Source organism: Lytechinus pictus, chromosome 3 (assembly GCF_037042905.1).
Source record: "Lytechinus pictus isolate F3 Inbred chromosome 3, Lp3.0, whole genome shotgun sequence".
NCBI lineage: Eukaryota > Metazoa > Echinodermata > Echinoidea > Temnopleuroida > Toxopneustidae > Lytechinus > Lytechinus pictus.
Genome location: NC_087247.1, coordinates 10,436,127 through 10,458,897, shown reverse-complemented (window position 1 = coordinate 10,458,897; position 22,771 = coordinate 10,436,127). Strand labels below are relative to the sequence as shown.

Sequence of the window (22,771 nt, the reverse complement as noted above, 5' to 3'; positions counted from 1 at the left end):
GCCCACCTCCATCCTAGATTTGTCCCTGCCCTTAAACCCCCCCCCCCCAAAAAAAAAAAAAGACACCACCTTGCTGTTTGTCCATACTTCACTTTCTCTCAAAGTAAAATCTAAAAAAAAATCATGCTTAAGCTTTGGAAAATAACCACAAACAAAATTCAATTTTGCAAAACCAAGTTTTTTTCGGTGGCAATACACAATAGTGAAAAGCTGATGCGAGCTACATTTCATAAAGATTTAATATGACAGCAACTCTTGATGAAATATCAACTTTCATTGAACTAGCAAATCAGGAAGCAGAAGGTTCACTGTTTTCATGGTAGTTTTCATTCGAGCAAGGGATCATATCAACATTTAATGAAATGGGCCACATTTGGTTTATTTTTAGGGATGGGGTAGTCATGAAAATATATTTCACAAATTGCTGCCAAATTATCTGGATCACTGAAGGATTTTTTTTTTTGGTGATTTCGTTTGTAAAGAAGAATAAAACTGTGCATAAAAATTTGGCTCCACATATTAATACGACAGGTATTATAACTAACAAATACTCACAAATACATAGTCATCTTTTCTCTGCTACACTCTGTACACGTGTGTAATGATATGCGTTGTAAACATCTTATGCTTGAATAAAAAAATAATATCAGAGTTTAATTCTTGATATGGAAGAGACTACATACATTTACTCTCTTCTATGCAGCAGTATTAGCAAAACTCAGGAATGTGCATCGCTCTCCACTGTCCAAATTTGCACTAAAAATGATATAAAACACGATAATCTCTCCTTAGTGTGTGTGTTTAACATTATCACAAACTTCTTAATACAGCAGAAAACTTACCACATTTCAATTTTCTACAATGACATCCTTCTAATCGGTTAGCAAACGTTACAAATTAAGTTTAATTTTTTTTATCGAAAAACTTCAGAGTTTGTTCATTCAAAGTAAAACATTTATTTATTGTTAAATTTCCTCTCCTACCGGGGAGGCCGCTCTATTTGGAAAATCCAGTTGATAGCTTATCTGGGAGTATCTGAGAGACTATGTCAGCAGGGTTCACCAAAGGGGATAATTTTCTTCCTCTACATTGTGTGCTTTCTTCATGTTCCAGTCTTTAAAATACCACGTTCCGATGACTCAAATCTACATGTTTGATGAATGCAATTGAAAAGTTCACCGATATTAATGTGTTATAAAAACAGTCACATTACACTCTCATTTCTTCATGATTCATGGACATTTATCAACAACATGATATTTAAAATACATTAACTTTTCACTCTTTGGCTTTGTGTAAATGGTACTTGTATTTCTAATAAAGGTGGAAGTACTCCCTGATGTCATATTTTTCTACCAAAAATAATAAGATTTAACTATTGCTGGGTAGAAAAAATCCCTCCAAAATTCATGAGATGTTCATATTTAAATGTTTAATTTTGATATATCACTTGCAAAAAGCTTTCTCTGCATGAGCCTTTATCCAAATTCTATATATTTTTTCAATTTTTTATTGTTTTTATCATTTTATACTTTTTATATTTTCCATAATTCTAGATTTCATGTACTAATAGTGGTAAAATTAATTTTGAAACAATATCTTATAAAACGGCAATTAATTCGTGGAAAACTGACATGATAAAGTCAAAACTGGCACACTATTTCCATATAGAATATGGATAAAGCATGGAAAGCTACCTGAAGCTGTGGTAATGGTGAATCCCATATCAGAGTCTTAAAGTACTTCTTGAAGGGCTGCTGTCAGCTGTATGTTGGTTCTGAGATGTCTTGTCCTCACTGCACTAATACAGTTGCTCTGTAGATCCCGTGCCTTTAACATGTTTAACACAACGAAAGAAAACAAGGCCAATTAGTTAACAAATTTTCAGAGTTAAAGTTTATTTAAAAAAAAACACTACTTAAGAAAAAAAACTATAAAAAAAACAATTAAAACTATAATTTTTTTTTTTTCAAAAATATGTCTTTTCATTTTTTTTTTAAATATTGAATGATTTTGTGTAGAAAGTGGGCGAACCTCATGTAATGTAGCTCGACCAGATTGTAGAAAAAATAAGAAATACCCCCCACACCCGCCCCAAAAATATATTGTTATTTTTTAATAAATTTCTTATAAATTGTGACAATCTGTTTTCTAGTTATAATTTCGATATCATTTGCACAGCTTTGGTGAAGCTCATACCAAATAGACCCCACCCCCTCCGAAAAAAAAAAAAATTTTGAAATCAGAAGTCCGACAAATAAGAATTTGTTAGGAGAGGGGATTTGAAAAATGTCCATAATTAACCGATTTAAAAGGGTACTCCGAGCTGCAAATAATTTCATCAAATGTAAGCAAATGCTGCAAATTTCATCAAAATCTGATAACAACTAGATCTAAAAGGGTTTTTCATGCATTATAAAAACAGTTATATGCACGTCTTAATAAATATTCGTTAGATGGGCTGATGATGACACCCCACTTTAACTTTTCTTATAACAAAACATGAAATCATACTTATTTTATTTGGTCATACGTGTGTGAATGATATGTCACCTTTTTTGCATTAATTAATATCTAGTCTAGGAGGGGGGGGGGGATAGCACAAACATAATTTCATGTAACAAGGTGAGACATCTTTGCATCAGTTTGTCAAGTAAATTCATAAAAACATGCATAGAACTGTTTCACCGAAATCCATATCTTTAAATTATCATAGCTCTTTTACTCCTTGTCCAATTTTGATTTTTTTTTTAATGTACATTTTTTACAAACTTGTTGCATGTGATAGATTTAACTTAAATGGTTACACGTATGTAACGAAGGCCTATCTAAGTAGGTGCAGATCTAGATCTAGTTGATAGCCTAGGCATACATAAGTTAGATCTTAAAAAGGCCGTCAAAGTCCCGGACAAATACCGCGAATCGCTGCAGCAGTCGCATGTAATTTGACGTTTAAAGTCGTTCCTAAAAAAGCTCTCTCTCGATCGATCCACATAAACACGCAAAACAAAATTCCCATTCACGTGTTTAGTTGCCATGTTCCTTGCATCGCAATTATCAATGAATTTAACAAAACAATTCAATCTGCAACATAATTTAACTTACCTTCATGGATTTCAGCCAAGGGAATTAAATTCAATCAACATGTATCCGAACCCGCCACCAAATATATCGAGCCGATATCCACAGTTCTGAAAAATAAAAATGCGCCTGACATTTTTTTTATTTCCCGCGGGTTGTTTGTTTTGTTTTTCCTCGCGACGCGCGCCAGACAAAAGTTTGATGACACGCGTATTTAAATGACGTCCTAGCGCATTTATTGTCTCTCACCAATAGTCTGGTTTTTGCGCGACGCCACACAAATTATATTGGGGAATAAATTGTGAATGGACATCATTCTATTGAACAAAGACGGGACTATTTTTTTTAGCAAACTTGATGTATAAATGTAGGAATGGCCCCATCTTGTTTATGTAATAATATTGAAATGGTTTGTGAAAGACATGATGTTAGAACAATTGTTCCACCGGTACTAAACCAATATTGAATGCTTCAAGAAATATGTTATGTTCTCCGCCGCACGGGTCTGGAACAATTTGCCAGATTCACTTAAGAATGCAGTTTCAGTAAATTCTTCAAATTATCCTTTAAAAATGTATTTCCCATACTATGTCAATTTTCACCTCACATTGGCTGTCATATACACAATTATTACGAACATATATGAATGCATGTCTATTTTCATCTTAACTTTTCATGTTATTACCGATATTCCTATACACTTCAGTTCTTTCCGGATAGTATTTGTAATCCAATGTTTTTGTCTATATATCAACCCTTACTTACATTTTCTTTATTGTAATATACAATTCCCTTATTCCTCTTTAACATTAATGTTACGTTGCTATTATTTGTAATGATCTTATATATCCCTTTGATATTTTATAGTTTTAGACATACATTAATAGGCCCTACTTTATTGTTATTGTTTCACCCGATCTTCTATATATTTCATATAATGCCATAAATATTTCAATACTATATAATTTCAGTGTTTTTTATTTGTGAATAAATTACACAATTAGTAGTTTTATAATTATAGTAACTGTTCCGTTTTGATAACTCAAATTAATATTTCAGTTTTATTCATGTTATCATTTAAGTAAAAATATTTTTTGTTTATGCTACCAAGCATCATTTATCTTTGACTCAGATTTTGACTTTATTTTCATGTATGATAATGATGATTTTTGTTGTTCTTTATGTTTTCATCATGTCATTGATGAAAAACAGTTTTATGCTGATCTTTTGTACCTGAATAAATGTTCTAATATATAAAATGAAAAAAAAAGAAAGCTGCGAGAGAGTGAAGCGTGTATGCACAATGTTTGACCTTTTAAATAAATTTTAACAAATCTATATAAGTTTGTGGTTATGTGATAGATTTAACATGACATTAAAAAGAAACAATATCACGGTTCACGACTTCACGTACCCTTTCGACGATCTAAGGGCCTTACTTTTTCCCTTTTCCATTTTTGTTTGGTCTTAAAACTTTCGGAGGTCGGCATGCCCCCATCTGTAGGCCTCCCGAGAGTTTCATGGTAGTTTTTAACTCTGAAACTTTAAAAACTGAATAAAAAGGTAGTTTTTTAAAGGATTAGAGAAGAAAAATAGAGAAAGCTAAGAAAAAAAAGTAAAAAAAGTAAAAAAAAAAAAAAAAAAAAAAGGGAATCTAGTAATGCCATCGGAGTTATTGAGACTACGAAAAAAAATCTATGTAAAACAAAATCCATCACCCAACAGGGCCTGCAGCATTAGTCGAGAATCAAGTTTTTGGGGAAAACATTCTAATTAGTAGTTTCATCCCCTCAACCCCCATGATGGGGGGGGGGGGGTAAATATCCACACACATGTCGGATCGGATCACAAATAACCGGGTTCATACGCGCAGCTACATGAAAACAGTTTGCGTGAGAAACCCGTCTGAAATACTCTGGAAAATGGCTGGTATTCAGAGACTGGTGACTGTTGAGCGATTGAGATCGAAAGCTAATGTAAGGATGTTTTTTTGTTGCAAGTAGATTACTTTATTACTTTAATGTGGGTATCAGCTTTCTTAATTCTCTCCTAGAATCGTGAGACTCGAGTCTTGTTTGACGTTACGGTTATCGAACCATTGTCCCACATATAGGAAATCATGTCTTCTTCACTTCTTGCCATGGTCAATTTGCGAATTCTTTTCGACAAAGTGACAAAGTCGAGGCGCGAGGGCGGCTAACGTAGCCAGGAGGCTCCTGGGGCTGGGGCCTGTTTCCAAGCTTTTTATTAACTCGGCGTGGACCAGGAGCCACATTTGAAGGCAAGTGGCTCCTGGTCCCAATTTAGTCAGTTCGGACGCACATTTTTTTTTTATTTGTCAAATGAAATGTGCATCAAATTCAAAGAAGGAGAATGTTTTAAACTTTTATAAATTATATTTTTTGCAAATTCAAAGATGACAAACAACTGGTGTACCTTGTATTTTAAATTTGTCTTTCAATATCATGACCATAATAAAAAATAAAGATAAAAAAGGAAAGAAAGAAAAAGAGAACAAAAGAAAGGGAGAGAGAAATAAAGAAAAAGTGATGATGAAAGAAACGAAAGGGAAAAATGGTAGAAAGAAGGAGAAGGAAGAAAGACAGGAAGTAAAATTAAAGAAAGGATGGATGGAAGAAGTGATGAAAGGAGGAAATGAGAATGAAGGAAATGAAATATGAAGATGAATGAAAGTCAATGGGAAAGAGTCTTAAGCAAAAAAATAAAGAAAAACATTAAATAAAGAACAGGCAAAGAAAGTAAATCAAGAAAATGAAGGAAAAAAAAGAGGGAAATGGAAAGAAAAGAATGATGGAAGGGGGAAAGAAATAATGGAAAGAAGAATTATAGGATTGGAAAAATGGGGGGGGGGGGAGAATGGATGAAGGAAGGAGAAACAGACAAGGAAGAAAATTGAACGAATTGGAAAAGAAGATGAAAAGAAGGAAAGGAAAATGGACAGAATAAACGTGAAAGGAAGAATCAAAGAAAATTAGGAAAGAAAGAATTACAGGGATCCAACCAAGGAAAGAAAGATTGATGAAAGGATGAAAAAAGGAAGAAAGATAGAAAAGGATTGATGGAAGAATTGATTGAAATAAAGAAATAATGGAAAGAAGAATTAGGGAATGGAAAAGACCGGGGGGGGGGGGAAGAATGGATGAAGGAAGGAAAAACAGACAATGAAGACAATTAAATGAATAGGGAAATAAGATGAAAAGAAGGAAAGAAAAGTGACAGGAAGAATCAAAGAAATTTTGGAAAGAAAGAATTACAGGGATCCAACCGAGGATGAAAAAAGGAAAGAATTAACGATTGATGAAAGGATGAAAAAAAGGAAGTAAGAAAGAGAGAAAAGGATTGGAAGATGGAAGGAAAAAAGAAAAAAAATCATGTTTCACTTTATTAGCACACAGCACCACACACAAATGCATATACTCCCTAATGTGTTTTAGTGTGTGTTGATGCGGACGATGTCACTCAAAACCCGATCGTTTGGGGCCAAGAAAGGAGTGATAATTTCTTTTTTGATTACTCACAAATGACAGAGTTACACCATTTTTTAGGAAATATGGTCATAATAAGAGCATTTCATTGGTGTAAAATGTAAAATTTTACAGTTCTTTGGGAGAAGTTACAGAACCAAACTTTGTAGTTGGGGTGTGCAGAAGAGTGCATGTGCTATGGCTAAGCTACAGTAGTTGCGCGGTCGCGATGTGTATGTGCCAGGCTGTATGTTGATTTTTGTGTGTGTCTATGAAGGAAAATAGTGCAAAAGAAATATGCTACGTCTATCGTCCTATACGGCGGGGTCAACTGGGCATTTTTGCCGTAGTGTACCGGGCGCCAATTTGTGATTTTTTTTCTGTTGCCCAGGCATACTAGTTTTCGGAGGAACCAGGCGCAAAACCCTTCGAACCGGGAGCAAAATTGCGCCTGGTTAATAAAAAGCTTGCCTGTTGCATGAAATGGTCTTTGGTAGAACCGCTTTACGTAAGAACGAGATATCGCTCGACTGTTTCACAAAGCCGATTTGGGCAATACAAAGAATGGTCCTTGGAAAGACATGTCCTACGCTACGACTACGTAGGCGTGATCTTCTTTGCACACCCCCCGCCACCGTCGGCATTGAGAGAAAATGCATTTACGGCAAGCCACACTGACATATCAATCATCTTTATTTGGGGGGTCATTCGATTGCACTCTGATGTAAGCTTTAAGCTTGTAACCGATTTTGCAATCGGCAACCGATTCCATTCGATTTCACCACAATCGGCAATCACTTGCCGATCTTCGATCATGCCCCTTGAAGGAAAAAATCGAAAATAAAAAATCGGCGTAGATCTGGTTACAGTGCGTGATCGCTTAGAACATATTTCAAGATTGTTTTTGAGGTGCTAGCTATTTAGAGGTCGCATTATTCAGGGAGAAAGTCGCGGTATTATCTATGGCAATGTTAAGGGGATAGATATCTTCTCTTCCAACTCATGGTGATAGCGGATGCCGCCGTGAACTTTGAAAGGTCGTATTACCGACGGAGCTCACTGCGTTACTCTCTTACATCGTTTATGATTATATACATTTTATTTTCAACCTCGTGGTGATAGCGGATGCCGCCGTGAACTTTGAAAGGTCGTATTACCGACGGAGCTCACTGCGCTACTCTCTTACCCCCTTTATAATGATATAAATCTTCTCTTCAACCTCGTGGTGATAGCGGACCCCGCCAGAAACTTTTAAAGACTGTACTATTGACGGAGCTTATTGCGTTACTCTCTTACATCGTTTATGATGATTTACATTTTATTTTCAACCTCGTGGTGATAGCGGACCCCGCCGTGAACTTTTAAAGATCGTGCTACTGACGGAGCTTATTGCGTTACTCTCTTACATCGTTTATGATGATATACATTTTATTTTCAATCTCGTGGTGATAGCGGATGCCGCCGTGAACTTTGAAAAGTCGTACTATTGACGGAGCTCATTGCGTTACTCTCTTACATCGTTTATGATGATTTACATTTTATTTTCAACCTCGTGGTGATAGCGGACCCCGCCGTGAACTTTTAAAGATCGTGCTACTGACGGAGCTTATTGCGTTACTCTCTTACATCGTTTATGATGATATACATTTTATTTTCAATCTCGTGGTGATAGCGGGTGCCGCCGTAAACTTTGAAAGGTCGTATTACCGACGGAGCTCACTGCGTTACTCTCTTACATCGTTTATGATGATATACATTTTATTTTCAACCTCGTGGTGATAGCGGATGCCGCCGTGAACTTTGAAAGGTCGTATTACCGACGGAGCTCACTGCGCTACTCTCTTACCTCCCTTATAATGATATAAATCTTCTCTTCAACCTCGTGGTGATAGCGGACCCCGCCATAAACTTTTAAAGACTGTACTATTGACGGAGCTTATTGCGTTACTCTCTTACATCGTTTATGATGATATACATTTTATTTTCAATCTCGTGGTGATAGCGGATGCCGCCGTGAACTTTGAAAGGTCGTATTACCGACGGAGCTCACTGCGCTACTCTCTTACCCCCTTTATGATGATGGACATCTTCTCTTCAACCTCGTGGTGATAGCGGACCCCGCCGTGAACTTCAAATTGATTTGAAAATGCTAGCTACCCAAAACATTTTAATAACATATTTCAAATCATCGTGCGTGCTTGCGTCGTCTACTTCATTTTAATTGCACTTGCGACTTTAAGATGATGCGTCGTAAGAGATCATTCCAATAATTCTAAATCGCTAGCACCTAAAAATACTTCTAAAAGATGTCCCGCCGATCGTTCATTAATCTGTGATCTATGAGAAATATTTTCATTTTATTTTCCTTTGCGCCTTTGCTCGGAAGATGCGTCTTTCGTTTATCTTTCTAATAAAAATCACTCGGTTTATTTTAAAGCAATAACACCTCAAAACCCCTGGCTTTAAAACATGTTCCAAACGATCGCGCATGTTGGCGACTTCCATTCCAATGCATTCGTCTTTGTGACTTTGTCAGGAAGATGCGCGCGACCGCGAACAACATTTTGATGTATTCCTTTGTTTTTAAACATCGCCGATTCGATTTTCGATTTTAGAAGCTTAACTGCCGATCCGATTTTCGATCTGATTTTTGCTCCGATTTACAACATTACTCTGATGCATCTCATCTGGGATGGTGCCAAGTTATTTTTTATATGTGGGCTGTCATTAATTCCACAAAACGGATGTCATTTAAACTTCTCTGGGTAATCTAGGCCCAAATATTTTTTTTTAATATGTTTTCTTTTATTTTCTCACATTTTTTCCCTCTTTTCCCCACACCTTTTCCAGTTTTTTTCAACCAAACTTGAAATGTTGAAATGGGCGGCAATCTCTCTGACCCTTCATACTTTATCATAAGATAAACAACATGAAAACGAATTAAAAAAAAAAAAAAATTTGAACGGTAAAGAAAACATGTTTAAAACGGGCCCCAGGAAAACGTCATATCACTGACGTGCTTAAATATCTCCATGTAGCCAGGGACAAGATGCCATTGCACTGCAATTTTTCTGCAACCTCGCTTCTTAAATCTTAGCTAAGCCGCCATGTGCTCTGGATATATGGCGCAGATTCCACATTTTTCATGGAAAAATTTTGACTTTTTAAAGGGGATTTTGGAGTTCAAATTGGGACTTGTGTGTGGTAAATGATAATGCCTGTGTATATAACAATGTGTTCGGTGTGCGTTGCGGTGACTTGCGAATTAGTTTGCCATGTCGAATTGTGGGCACGTTACTCTGCTTCTCGAGTATCAACTTGCCCGGAATTCAACATGTGGCGCCATTCGACATGGCAAACTCATTTCACAAGCCAGCACAGTCAATCACCACAACACATACCAAACACATAGTTACGTACACAGGCACTATCACTTACCACATGAAAGTCCCAATTTCAACCCCGAAATTCCCTTTAAAACGTCAAATTTTGGCCATAAAAATGTGGAATCTACACCATATTTCCATGCCACGCGGCGGCTTAGCTCAAATTCATGAAGGGGGGGGGTCGCCGAAAAATGTGCTAGCATCTGTGGTTTTGTTCCGAGTTTGTGAATATCCTCGCAAATTTTGGATCGTTCAAAATGACCATTCAAAAAAAAAAAATGTGCTAGCATCTGTGGTTTTGTTCCGAGTTTGCGAATATTCTCGCAGATTTTGGATCGTTCAAAACGGCTATTCAAAAGAAGAATAAACAAAGAAAGTGTACCGCATTGTTGACTTTGCACAGAAATCAAGTTGACGGCATGCTTGCGGCAGGCCTCCAACATGAGGTCCGAGCAACTTCGCGGCGCTTGCACGCATTGACTTTTAGATCTCATTGCATGGAGGAATTCGAGAATGCTTCTGAGTCAATGCACTTTTGTGTATGATCGATGCATGTGTGTGGGCATGCGTGATATGGTTGTGTAGGAAATTTATTGGATGTTTCGAATCAGCGACTTAAAATTTTCCCACCATTACTTTGCTGAAGTGTGTAATTCATGACGTTACTTAAGTTAAAAATAGACCAATTTCAGGAGACTAGTTTTTCATGTACATGTAGTTCTATATTTGAGAGAATTTGTGCATATTTGTATCTGATACAAAGATTTGGGTAAGAATTAAGTATGTTCTTACCGAATTGTAGGTTGAAGTATGCATGTTAAACTTTCTTCTCACAAAATGAAATTTGCACCAATGCTTGCTAAATGGATCCTCGTTTGACGTGGTGCACTGCGCGTTCAAAACTCAATGCGTGTAGGAGTCACAATCGCGCTGCACCACACGTGACATGCTACCCAGAAGTTGCAGTGGCCATTTGCTTTCACATTGTGCTCGGAGTCCCTGTCAAATGAAGGCAACCCAGAAGCATGTGATTTGACTTTAATATTTCTATGCAAATTCAATGTTGGTGACTATTCTGGGTTTGTTTTTTAATTTTGTCAGTCACTGACAAAGCACATAAATCTCTTGTTTGAGGAATATGCCAGGAAACTTGAGGTCTGTAAGTTCATCATGGAATTTATTAACCATATATATTTTCCTTTCATACAAACTCTAGCACGGAGCTCTTAAACTTGGGCAAGACACTGCAGTACATGTGCATACATGAATGCACAACTTGACATTTAGTTGAAGAGACGTTCCAACAGTCCGTTTCTTCCTTGCAAGTCTTTGAGCTCTCAGTGACTTGAATTAGAGTTTGATGAAAGTACTTCTTGTTTATTAGAAACTCTGCGGGATATACTTTCCTATTTTGATATCATTGATAAAGATACACATTCATACCATTGGGGATGAAGACCGACGTCATACAATGAAAGTATCCGGCCCCTGCATGAACTTAATAGAGCCGCATTTGTCCCAGACAATTGGGCCGGAGAAATGCATTCAGTTCGGATATCTTGGATCCGTGCCTGATTCATGCATTGAGTATTTGTCGACAAGACTCAACATGAACCCATGGAAAGTAAAAGCTAGTCAAGTATTTTAATATTTCTAACATTCAGGCATGTTGCATCGTAAACTGATGGCAGCAATGGCCAATAAGCATCACTTTCCTTCTGCATATAATACCGAGCAATTTGCAAATGTTCCTGTAAATCAGGACTGTAGTGGAAATCATCATAAGGGATCATCTGCTAGCCTTTTCACATGCTTATTGGCTACAAATGTTCGCAGAATTTCTTGGCATTGTTTTGTGCATGATGGCACAAAGCCTATCTTTTTCCAGCATATTTGGTGCTGTATCACACAATTTCTTTTCAAATCCTTAGTTTTATCATTACGTTTAAAAAATTAATATGAAAATATGCTTAGCTCTACAAAAAAAGTTCCTGACCTCCATGTGTCTTTGCGTCTTGTGGGTCTTGAGCTGGGCAGTCTTACATTATTCACTTATGAGATGATTTTCCTAATTCCATTTTTTTTCCTACTTTTCTTTTTGTTATTACAGTGCCTTCCAGTTGCTTCATCATGGAGAGCAATTCAAAGTTTTCGGAAGAGGTAAAATTAGTCTTAAAAAAAAGAGAAACCCCTGTTTTACCAGCTGATATGCTTGAAAAATGTAAAGAAAAAATATATAATTATGATTTAATAAGTTTTATTTGCCTGGTTCTAAATGTTATAATAATAATGATATGTCCATTTATGTTGCGCAGTTACTATGTGCATATACTCAACTGCGCTTTGATACTTGGTATCATATTATTACCCCTTCTGTAGCTGAGCTGCCATATTAATAGGCGCTAAAGCATTCAAGGAATAAATTCCTACCGGGTACCCATTCACCTCACCTGGGTCGAGTGCGGCACATTGTGGATAAATTTCCTGCCGAAGAAAATTACGCCATGGCTGGGATTCGAACCCACGACCCTCTGTTTCAAAGACCGAAGACTAATCCACTGGGCCACAACGCTCCACAAATAAATAACGCTTCATAAATGTTATGGGCCAGGCCAATGATGATCACATGAAACTTCTAATTTTCCAAGATTTTATTTCTATGTACTCCCAGTGATATTTGGAGGCCTTGTGTTGCAGCATGATTGAATAAAAAAAAGTCAATCAAAAAATATTTAAAAAACTGATGCATTGAAGCCAACAATCCCCTCCAGATTGTGTATACATGCATATTCTTCATGATAGCTTTAAAAAAATCTGAGATGCTAGGTCCTATCTATCCCCTGTGTCTGTGATGTCTCATCTAATGAAGCCCTGAAAAAGAATGCACTAAAAATCATTATTCATTGCTTAAAACATGGACGGCGTAGCAGAGGATTATCCTTTGTTCAGGGGGGGGGGGGGGGACATCTGGAGCGTCGTGGCCCAGTGGATTAGTCTCCAGACTTTGAAACAGAGGGTCGTGGGTTCAAATCCCAGCCATGGTGTAATTCTCTTCAGCAAGGAATTCATCCCCAGTGTGCTGCACTCGACCCAGGTGAGGTAAATCGGTACCGGCAGGAAGTAATTCCTCTAAAAGCTGTGTGCACCTGAATAGGTAGCCTAGCTTAGCCAGGTAGTAATGATAGCAGGGCCCACTGGGAGAACAGTTTTCGGAACTAAATTGGCTACCCTGGGTAAATATACCGTTATTGTTATTATTATCTTTTGTTGCAACCCCCAAACTCAAAAGATAATCCTCTGCCGTGTAGGTTCCATGACATTAGCTCTGGCGACACTTGCTAAATTGGCTACCCTGGGTAAATATACCGTTATTGTTATTATTATCTTTTGTTGCAACCCCCAAACTCAAAAGATAATCCTCTGCCGTGTAGGTTCCATGACATTTGCCCTGGCAACAATTGCTCAGCTCTGAAGTCCACACACTAATCGAATGACCAACTTTAACCCTGGGCTTAACACTACCCTATCCTAAACCTTACACAAAACCCTATTGCAACTCTAACCCTACATCTTAAGGCCACCGCAAACCTTACGACTGTTCGCGATCCGATTTTGGAACAAATCGCATTTTGCTCATTTTCTGAAACTGTAAATGGAACATATCACTTTATTTGATTTTAGTATTAATTTAAAGAATACTAATATAACCATTTTGAAAGATTGCAAGCCTTTATTTTGGAGTAAAGGCCAAATTAGTTTCAAATCGTAGCCAATCGTACGACTGCTATGACGTCATTACGACTAGATATTAAATTCACTTTTATTCTAAGAAGGATGAGAGCCTAGTCACAGATTTGAACATAGGTATTCGTACAATGATTTAGAACATTACACAGTAAGATATTCAAATTCTCAATATTAGCATCAAATTCTACTACATTTTATTCTGAAATCGGGTCGCAGACCAATCGTAAGGTGTGCGGTCGCCTTTAGACACAGAGCAATTGTCACAGTAGCAAGTGTTGTGTCATCGCTTTTCCACCCATGCTTCCAAATAGTGAGATAAAAAGTTATTATCCCAATTTTATGTCATGTACTGTAATGTGTTATTTATATACATAAATCATAAATGTATATAAATCTCTCCAGGAGATGAGTTAAATGGTGATTTTGCAGTCACAAAAATCTTTAAAATTGTCTTCATGAATGTGATATTTTTCTTCCTACATGTAGATGTGTTTTTTCCCATACAGGTATGATCAATATTACAGCACTCATTAAAGTTCAGGATTTTAAAAAAAAATGGAAAAAGACCCCTGTTATGTTAACCTAAACGGTTCCATGACATGTGCTCCGGTGACAATTGCTCCATTCAATATTCCACACACTGATCGAATGTCCAACTATAACCCTGGGTTTAACACTATAGCCTTCCCTAACCCTAACATAAAACCCTATTGCACCCTAAGTTACCCTAGACGAAATTAAGCCTGGATCAAATTGTCGAAGGAGCAAATGTTGTTTCATCACCTGAACGTATGTCTTCCATCATCAACAGATCAACATTATCCTTTCCATTCTTGGCATATAGGTTGTATTGTCAAATAATCAAATGTTTTATGCTTTTCATTTTTTTTCAGCTCGACCTCGTCGGACCACATCCAAGATAGCATAGTTCCCACAATGCATTTCCAGCACAGCCTTCCGCGCCTGCCCATCCCAAAGCTCTCGGACACCTGCCGCCGCTATCTTGCCTCACAGGAACCGGTCCTCACTCCCGAAGTGTACGCTGCCACGGAAAAGATCGTTCAGGAGTTTGAAAAAGGAGAGGGAAATTGTAAGAGTGCCACTTTTTTATCGTTTTCATTTATTTTCAGCTTGCATGGTCAGTTTAACAGGTTTTTAATTTAATCCAAGGTCAACGAAAGCCATGGCTGTGGACGCCTTGTTGATTGGTCTTGATGCCCAGGCTCTCATTGGCCATGGCAAATAAGCCAGTTCGTAGTTCCACTCTGCGCATGATCTGAAGATTCTGCGCATGATCAGAGGAAGGTCATTTGTACTAAAGTGACATGGTGGTTTAAAATTTAATGAGATAAGCACCAACTTACATGTAGATGTCTCGATTATTCATATATTCTTTTGAATTGTGTTTTTCATTTACATCCCTAAAAATACAACAATGCGTCCACGAACGACTGGTATTTCACAGTTTGCCAAGGACATTGCACAACATGCTATATATGCATTCAAAGTGGAAATGCAACAAATACCTTCATAGATTGTTAATTGATGTGCTATTCTAGTCACCTGGTCTATTCAAGTTCTTCATCCTGCTATGTAAGGCATGCTTACGTAATATCTTGCTTTGAAATCTGCCTATTGTAATGAGAAATAAATGAAAGGTCATTTGACCAAAATTGTCCATGAAGTAACTACGAATATGAAGTGGCCAATCAAGATCATCGTTGCATGCGCATATTGCTCAGTAGACTGACTAGGAACCAATCAGAATTGCTCTATCAACTGAACGATTAACCTTTGTGTAACAGGGCCCTGATTGAGTAATCCATCTTTAAGCCGAATTCTCCCGAATAATTTTGGACCGAATCGGGTGAATCGGTCCGGAATAGGTCCCGAATCTGAGCACAATGTCCAAGAATTGCCCAAATGCCTCCGAGAGTCCAACCGAATTCCATCCAAATACATCTCGAATGTGGCGCGAAAGAAATTTGTCGTGGCCTCATTCGGGAGTATTTTGGAGGGTATTCGGCTGGTTTTGAACATTTCAAAACAAGCCGAATCCCTCCACGTTTGTTCCCGAATTCATCCCGAATTTCCTTGCATTCTGTGATGGAGAACAGAATACTGCGGGGAGCTCCTGAATCAGAGACGAATAGGTTCCGAATCCATCAGTATCGGGCCATATTCGGGCAGAATCAGTCCAAATTTATTCGGGAGAATTTGGTTTTGGTGTAACCCTCGCTTTACAGGAGAACCATCTGTCTAAATAAAGACCATAAATTTGTTTTCCCTTGAATCGCATTCCCCATTCAAACATGTATTACAGGAACCTGTCAATAAAGATCATGTGCTTATATAGACCACATTTTTGCCCCTCTTGGGTGGTGTTTATATACAGGTTTCACTGTATCTTTAAAATACTTTAATTGAAGATGCAATGCTATTAAGTGCAATATACACTGTACAGTATGTTTTTCTCTAAAACATATTTATTTTCTGTATTATTCAATGTATATTTCTTGTAATAAACAAAGTTGACAGTTTTTGATGCAATGGAAATATACATTATATTATAGTTACTAATTTACAAATGTATTTTTGAAAAAATTGAACATATACTATCTACAGTTTTGAATAATAATAATAATAATACATGTGACAGTCACTGACTTATAAAGCGCCAAATCCACTCTGCAGAGTGCTAAAGGCACATAAAAGAACTTAAGAAGTAAAAAGAAAGGTTTTAAGAACATATCAAACATATTTAAGAATCATATCAAACTAATATAAGACTAATTAGGCTTTTATTGAAAAGTGTTTTAAGAACATATCAAACATATTTAAGAATCATATCAAACTAATATAAGACTTATTAGGCTTTTATTGAAAAGTGTTTTAAAAACATATCAAACATATTTAAGAATCATATCAAACTAATATAAGACTAATTAGGCTTTTATTGAAAAGTGTTTTAAGAACATATCAAACATATTTAAGAATCATATCAAACTAATATAAGACTAATTAGGCTTTTATTGAAAAGTGTATGCTCTGTAAAATAATCTTTATTAATGAGCTGTGTCAATAAGCCAATGGTTTTACAGATCTTTCAACTGAATGGCTCATGTTTGTCTATGATGGATTGAATTAATTTATTTCATGTAATTTTCATACACTTGTAAACCGTCTTGTAATTGTATGACAGTACTGTAGCTTTTTATCCTGTAGCTTTGTATCCTGTCTTGTTCAATGTGAAGTCTAATTTGATGAATACAGTAACTTTTCTTTTTCCTTTAATCTTCAGCTTTGAACAGCCAACTCATTGCCCAGAATAAAAGGAACAAACATACAAGCTACATCTCGGGTAACTACATGTATTTTACTTACCTTGGTTCTTATGGGTCCTTGATTATTGGGAAAGTGCTGAAATTTTCCCTTTTCATTTTGCAGGCCTGGGGAGCGTTCCATCAACATTTTTGTCTGACAAGTTGTCAGATCTGACATCTTCCCCTAATTTTGATTGGCTGAGAGGCACTGTTACTATGGTAACTGTCAGATAAAATGGAACAAATATTTTATCAGATAATTTCTTTCATGAAACACCCCTGAGAAAAGTCCTGGAAATTCATTGATATTCTCTTTTGTTTTGCTCAGATATTATAAGAATTCTGAATATATGTTTTGAGCAATTTTATAGATTAGAAACAAAATTTGTCTCAATGGTGAGTTGATGTCATGAATAATTTGTATCGGTATGGAGATACAGTGTATTTTAGAAGTTCGATGGTCAATTTTTGACAGATGATGAAAAGACACATCACATGTATTGTTATATTTTGTGGGGACGTCATGGTCTAGTGGTTATGACTCTCTTCTTTCAATCTGAGGGACGTGGGTTCAATTCCCTGCCATGGTGTGTTTTCCTTCATTATCAATTTAACCCACATTGTGCTGCACTCAACGCAGGTGAGGTGAATGTGAACCCAGAAGGAAGAAATTCCTTGAATTCTTCTGTGCCTATATGGCAACACAGCTAAAGCCGGGGTAATAAAAGCAGCGCTTTGTATCCTCAGGCAAAAAACGCTTTATAAAATGAATCCAGCTGTCATTATTATTATTATTATCATTATATCATACATGTAAATGATTATTGATCTTTTCTACCAGATATGAAATGAAGAAACTCAATTTGTTCAGAAAATAGTGTAATAAAACAACACTCTTCTTTTATTTATTTTGTAGGTCCGTGGTTTGATATGTACTTGGAATCCAGGGCATCAATTGTACTCAACTTTAATCCATACTTCTCCTACACGTTCGATAATAGACCAGAGTATAATGACCAGGTATAGTGTTGGGTTTAATTTGATTTTCAGCTCTTAAAAAGGTTTAATAAGAATTGTGGTTTATGTGAGTTTAGGAAATACAGAGGGGCGATGGGCAATATCACCATCAGGACAGCCCAAATCACCTGTAAAATCCCCCAAATACAGTGCTTTCCGGTGACTTTTTCTTTGAGTCACCCATGATCTTCAGCAAAGAATATTCAAGAGTATTTAGAAAACAATTATTCCACATATGTCAGAATAATATTTGCATGTACCATATGAAATTGCTTGTTTTGCTAAAAAAAAGAGCCCTTTGGAATAAAAGAAACAACCCCCTCAAATTTAGCAATTGTCCAAATGTGAAAATAGAAAATAGTCCTTAAAAATAAAAATTATTTCCTACCCAGGTTTATGTAAAATGAATTAATGAATACAATTAAAGAGTAATACTTTGTTTGAGTGATGAAAACTACATGTATGGATGCAGTGGCATATTTAGGATTAACATGCCAATAAGGGAACGGGGGGAGGGGGGGGGGGGCTCTTTAAAAATAAAAACAAAAGAAAAATCTTATTATTTTCCTTCAGGGGTGTGAGGACCCAGGACATGTGCCACCTGCATCTTCTACTCTGTGAATGATTTGATTCTATGTTTGGTCAAAATTAAACTACCACATTACTAGTACGGTATTTTATTTGGGGTGGGGTCTGATAAAAAGGCGTGTAATGTGTTCTATCAAATTTGATGTATTCCACTGATCTAGGTCCCGTTTTCATAAAGACTCGTTATAATAACTAATTAATGCACAATTTCTATTAACAAATTTAATATCGGCCAATCAGATTGAAGGATTTCAGTAGCTTTTAACAGCTATTGCAAATTTGTTAATTATAACAAGCTTTATGAAACAGTCCCCTTATCTATTAATCTATGTTTGATGATTCTCTCTATCATTTTTAATGACGGATGATCTGGGCCCCTTAACACAAAGGTTATCGATTAACCGCTAAATGAAATGGCCTATTGAGATCATCGTTGCATGCGCATTTTGCTTGGTAGACTGACGAGGAACCAATCAGAGCTGTTCTTTCAAATTAGCGATTATTCACTTATCTTTGTGTTACGGGGCCCTGGTCTTCCAGTCAGGTGGTAACTGCACTCCATTGATGTTTGGGTTTTTTTGGTCAATATTTCGGGCAAATCCATGGGTTTTTGGTCAATATTTCTGAGTTGAGTCATTGAAACATAATAATGATAATAAAAGGCATTTATATTGCACCATCTATCTAGAAATAATCTATTCCAAGGCGCATTATTATTATTACAACCCCAGCTTCAGCTCAAGCAGCCTCTAGCGCTCAGTGCATTTCAAGGAAGTAATCCTGCTGGGAACCCATTCACTTCACCTGGGTTGAGTGCAGCACAATGTGGGGAAATTTCTTGATGAAGGAATACACGCCATGACTGGGATTTGAACCCACGTCCCTTTAATTGAGAAACGAGAGTCATAACCACTAGACCACGGCGCCCCAACATCAAAACATTGAACAGCCTGTTTTTCATCACTGAAAAGCAGGGACAAAATTGCAGGGGGGGGGGCGCAAGGCAATGCTCAAATGAGCCCTGGAAAATCCCCATTCATTGCAATGTTAAAGCTGATCCAATGTTGCAGATATACATGTAGGGAGAAAGTTGTAAAAAGTAGCCCGAAAAAAAAAAATCGCTTGCTGAAAAGTTTTTATGGTATACAAAAACTTGTTTTAGCACAATATTTCATCATATATTTTTTTCAAACAGCTCATCAGATCATCTAATTTTGTGGTCTCTGCCTTGCGTATGATGAAGACGATGAGGGCTGGCAAGCTAGAACCAGAGGTCTACCATCTCAACCCTAAGAAATCGGACACTCAAAGCTTCCGCAAGATTGCAAGGTAAAATTCCAGAAAATCTCTTCAGAATTCCAACTGTGATAAATTTAAAGAACTTGAGAATGATTGAAGTAGAAATTGACCCAGATCGGTGATCTGTCGTCCTGTATCAAACAATCACCTTTTGAAGAAACACAGGTGTTTCTAAGATACATGTATCTAACACTCGGAGCTTCCACAAGGTTGCAAGGTAGTTCCAGAGAACCTACCCTGTTATTCCTAATTCTAACTTTGATAAATTTAAAGAAATTGATCTGGATTGGTGTTAGTCTGTAGTCCTGTATCAAATATTCACCTTTTGAAGAAACACAAGTGTATCCAAGAAATCTGACACTCAAAGCTTCCCCATAGTTGCAAATGTAATTGCAAATAATCTATTACAAACTGATAAGCAAAATGAGAACTTGATTATTATTGAATCCAAATTAACCTGCTTCACTATTCACCTGTATCAAACAATCTCCTTTTGAGAAACATAAGTTTATAAGTCCACGATATCTGGCACTCAAAGTCTCCTGCAAGATTGCAAGGTAATTCCAGAGAACCTCTTCCAAATTCCATATTTAAAGGTAAAGTCCACCCCAGAAAATGTTGATTTGAATAAATAGAGAAAAATCAAACTAGCATAACGCTGAAAATTTCATCAAAATCAGATGTAAAATAAGGAAGTTATGGCATTTTAAAGTTTCGTTTATTTTTCACAAAACAGTGATATGCACCAATCAGTGACATGCAAATGAGTCTGTCGATGATGTCCATCACTCACTATTTCTTTTGTTTTTTATAGTTTGAATTATACAATATTTCATTTTTTACAGATTTGACAATGAGGACCAACTTGACTGAACTATATAGTACTAAACAATGTTAATTCCACATGTTCAGGGAGGAATTAATCCTTGTTTCACTTGACAATGGGGAGAAAATTAGAATATTTCATATAATAAAATACTAAAGAAATAGTGAGTGGATGACGTCATCAGTCTCCTCATTTGCATACCGACCAGGATGTGCATATAACTGTTATGTGAAATTAAGCAAAACTTTAAAAAGTCATAACTTTCTTATTTTACATCCGATGAAATGAAATTTTCAGTCTATGCTTGTTGGATTTTTCTCCTTTTATTCAAATCAACTTTTTGTTGGGATGGACTTGTCCTTTAATACACAAAATGTTATTCTTAAATACAATTGAAGTAGAAATGCTCTGATTTCTTTATTTCTTTATCAATTATGATCACACTTGGTGCAAATGATCCTTGGTAATACTACATGTGTGTTCCTGAGGATGATGGGGTCAAAGGTCTTCTAGGGGTCAAAAGGTCAAATGATATGAAGTTTTGTCCATCTTTTTTTAAAATTACGTTCAGCTTCCTCTCATTTCTTTTTTTTTCTATATCAATTGTTTTTACTCTTGGTACAAATGATGCTTGTGTGATAACACATGTATGTCCATGAGGATGATAAGGTCAAAGGTCATCTAGGGGTCAAAAGATTACATTGCCTATTTTATTAATCGTGAAATCAGGTGATACTTGATTGAAATTAATTAAAATTGAGGTGGTATATTTGACATCACAAATGATATGAAATGAATGACATGGTTCAAAGTCAAGTTCAAAGGCCATTTGTTATTAAAGGAGAATGAAACCCAAAATGTAATACCACATAATATCATTGATAAGTAAATGATAATCAAAATGAATCCACTTATACCCAAATCCGATCTCCCAGAGTGGAGTACCACCTCTTCAAAGTTAGACTTCTTCACGTTCAAAGTCTCTGAATGGAGATCGCCATTGTTGCGAGGTTCGTTCAAAATTGTGACGTCAGCGACGTACAACTGCTGTCGGTACTAACTTCCATGTGCAGCTAGTCACAGGCTGAAACCAACCCCGAGTTTGCATAATATAGATACTTTTTTTACAAGAAATAAATATAATATACACATAAAACACTTAAAAATATTATTAAAAAGCTATTCAAATTATTTTATGGTTTAAAACACAAATTGATGAGTTTGGATGAAAATGTTTACACATTTATTTACGATATCCAAATTGGCAAATTTGACAAAGCTAAATTTGTACGTAGACAGTACAGCCGTCCCCGGCCGCCCACTCATCACACGTATTGCGAGGTTAGTATTTGTACCTAAGCCAGCACCGTGGACCGCGTTTGGCAGTGAATTTCTATCTAGTGAGTCGCGCGTGCTGGGATCTTCCTTCTGGTGTCCACAACACACGACTTCTGTGGCTTGATTTTTCTGTGCGCGGCAGCATGTAATGAACCCCTGAGTGCCGACCGCAGGCCCCCGAACAGAGTGATCATGTTAACTGTTATGTTGGAAGTTTGGTTGTCTATCCCGTTTGAATATCGTTAAATTGTTAATTGTGCTATTTTTCAATATATCTAACGTTGTTTATTATTTGTTACCGTCGATTTTAAGTAAAACAAAACTTATCGGACGTTTGTATTGAAATAGAACTTAGTTAGAAGGCCCGAGAGCCTACGACTTCGAATCCCAATAGACAATACTCGGCCGAAGAAATCGGTAAAATGCTCGCTACGAACAACATCATTCCTTGTGAATTTGGAAGAATTGTTGTATTTCTCCACATAGTGCAGCCACTAATTTTTAAAGAGATTTCTGGCCTCTTCTGCGGATCAGGAATTTGGCAAAAGCTGCATTTTGTGCCCCTTTCTGACCACTCTGGCCCATGTATTTTATGCTAGCAATCAAAGGCGAGTGCCGAGGTCGGACACCGAGTTGTACGTCGCTGACGTCACAACCCCCCACGGAGATATAGGAAGTATG

At 36.7% G+C, this 22,771-nt stretch overlaps 1 protein-coding gene across 1 annotated transcript in view; it reads left to right on the top strand.

The window, feature by feature from the left end:
* Positions 1-4,934: 4,934 nt before the first annotated feature.
* LOC129255921 (carnitine O-palmitoyltransferase 2, mitochondrial-like) overlaps positions 4,935-22,771 on the top strand; it is a 33,291-nt gene continuing 15,454 nt past the window's right edge. Inside the window, exons 1-6 of the mRNA XM_064096351.1 lie at positions 4,935-5,057; positions 12,063-12,112; positions 14,593-14,789; positions 17,001-17,060; positions 17,939-18,042; positions 19,823-19,956. Coding sequence (XP_063952421.1) covers positions 4,959-5,057; positions 12,063-12,112; positions 14,593-14,789; positions 17,001-17,060; positions 17,939-18,042; positions 19,823-19,956 — 644 coding nt within the window. The 5' untranslated portion in view covers positions 4,935-4,958. The remainder of the gene's footprint in view (positions 5,058-12,062; positions 12,113-14,592; positions 14,790-17,000; positions 17,061-17,938; positions 18,043-19,822; positions 19,957-22,771) is intronic.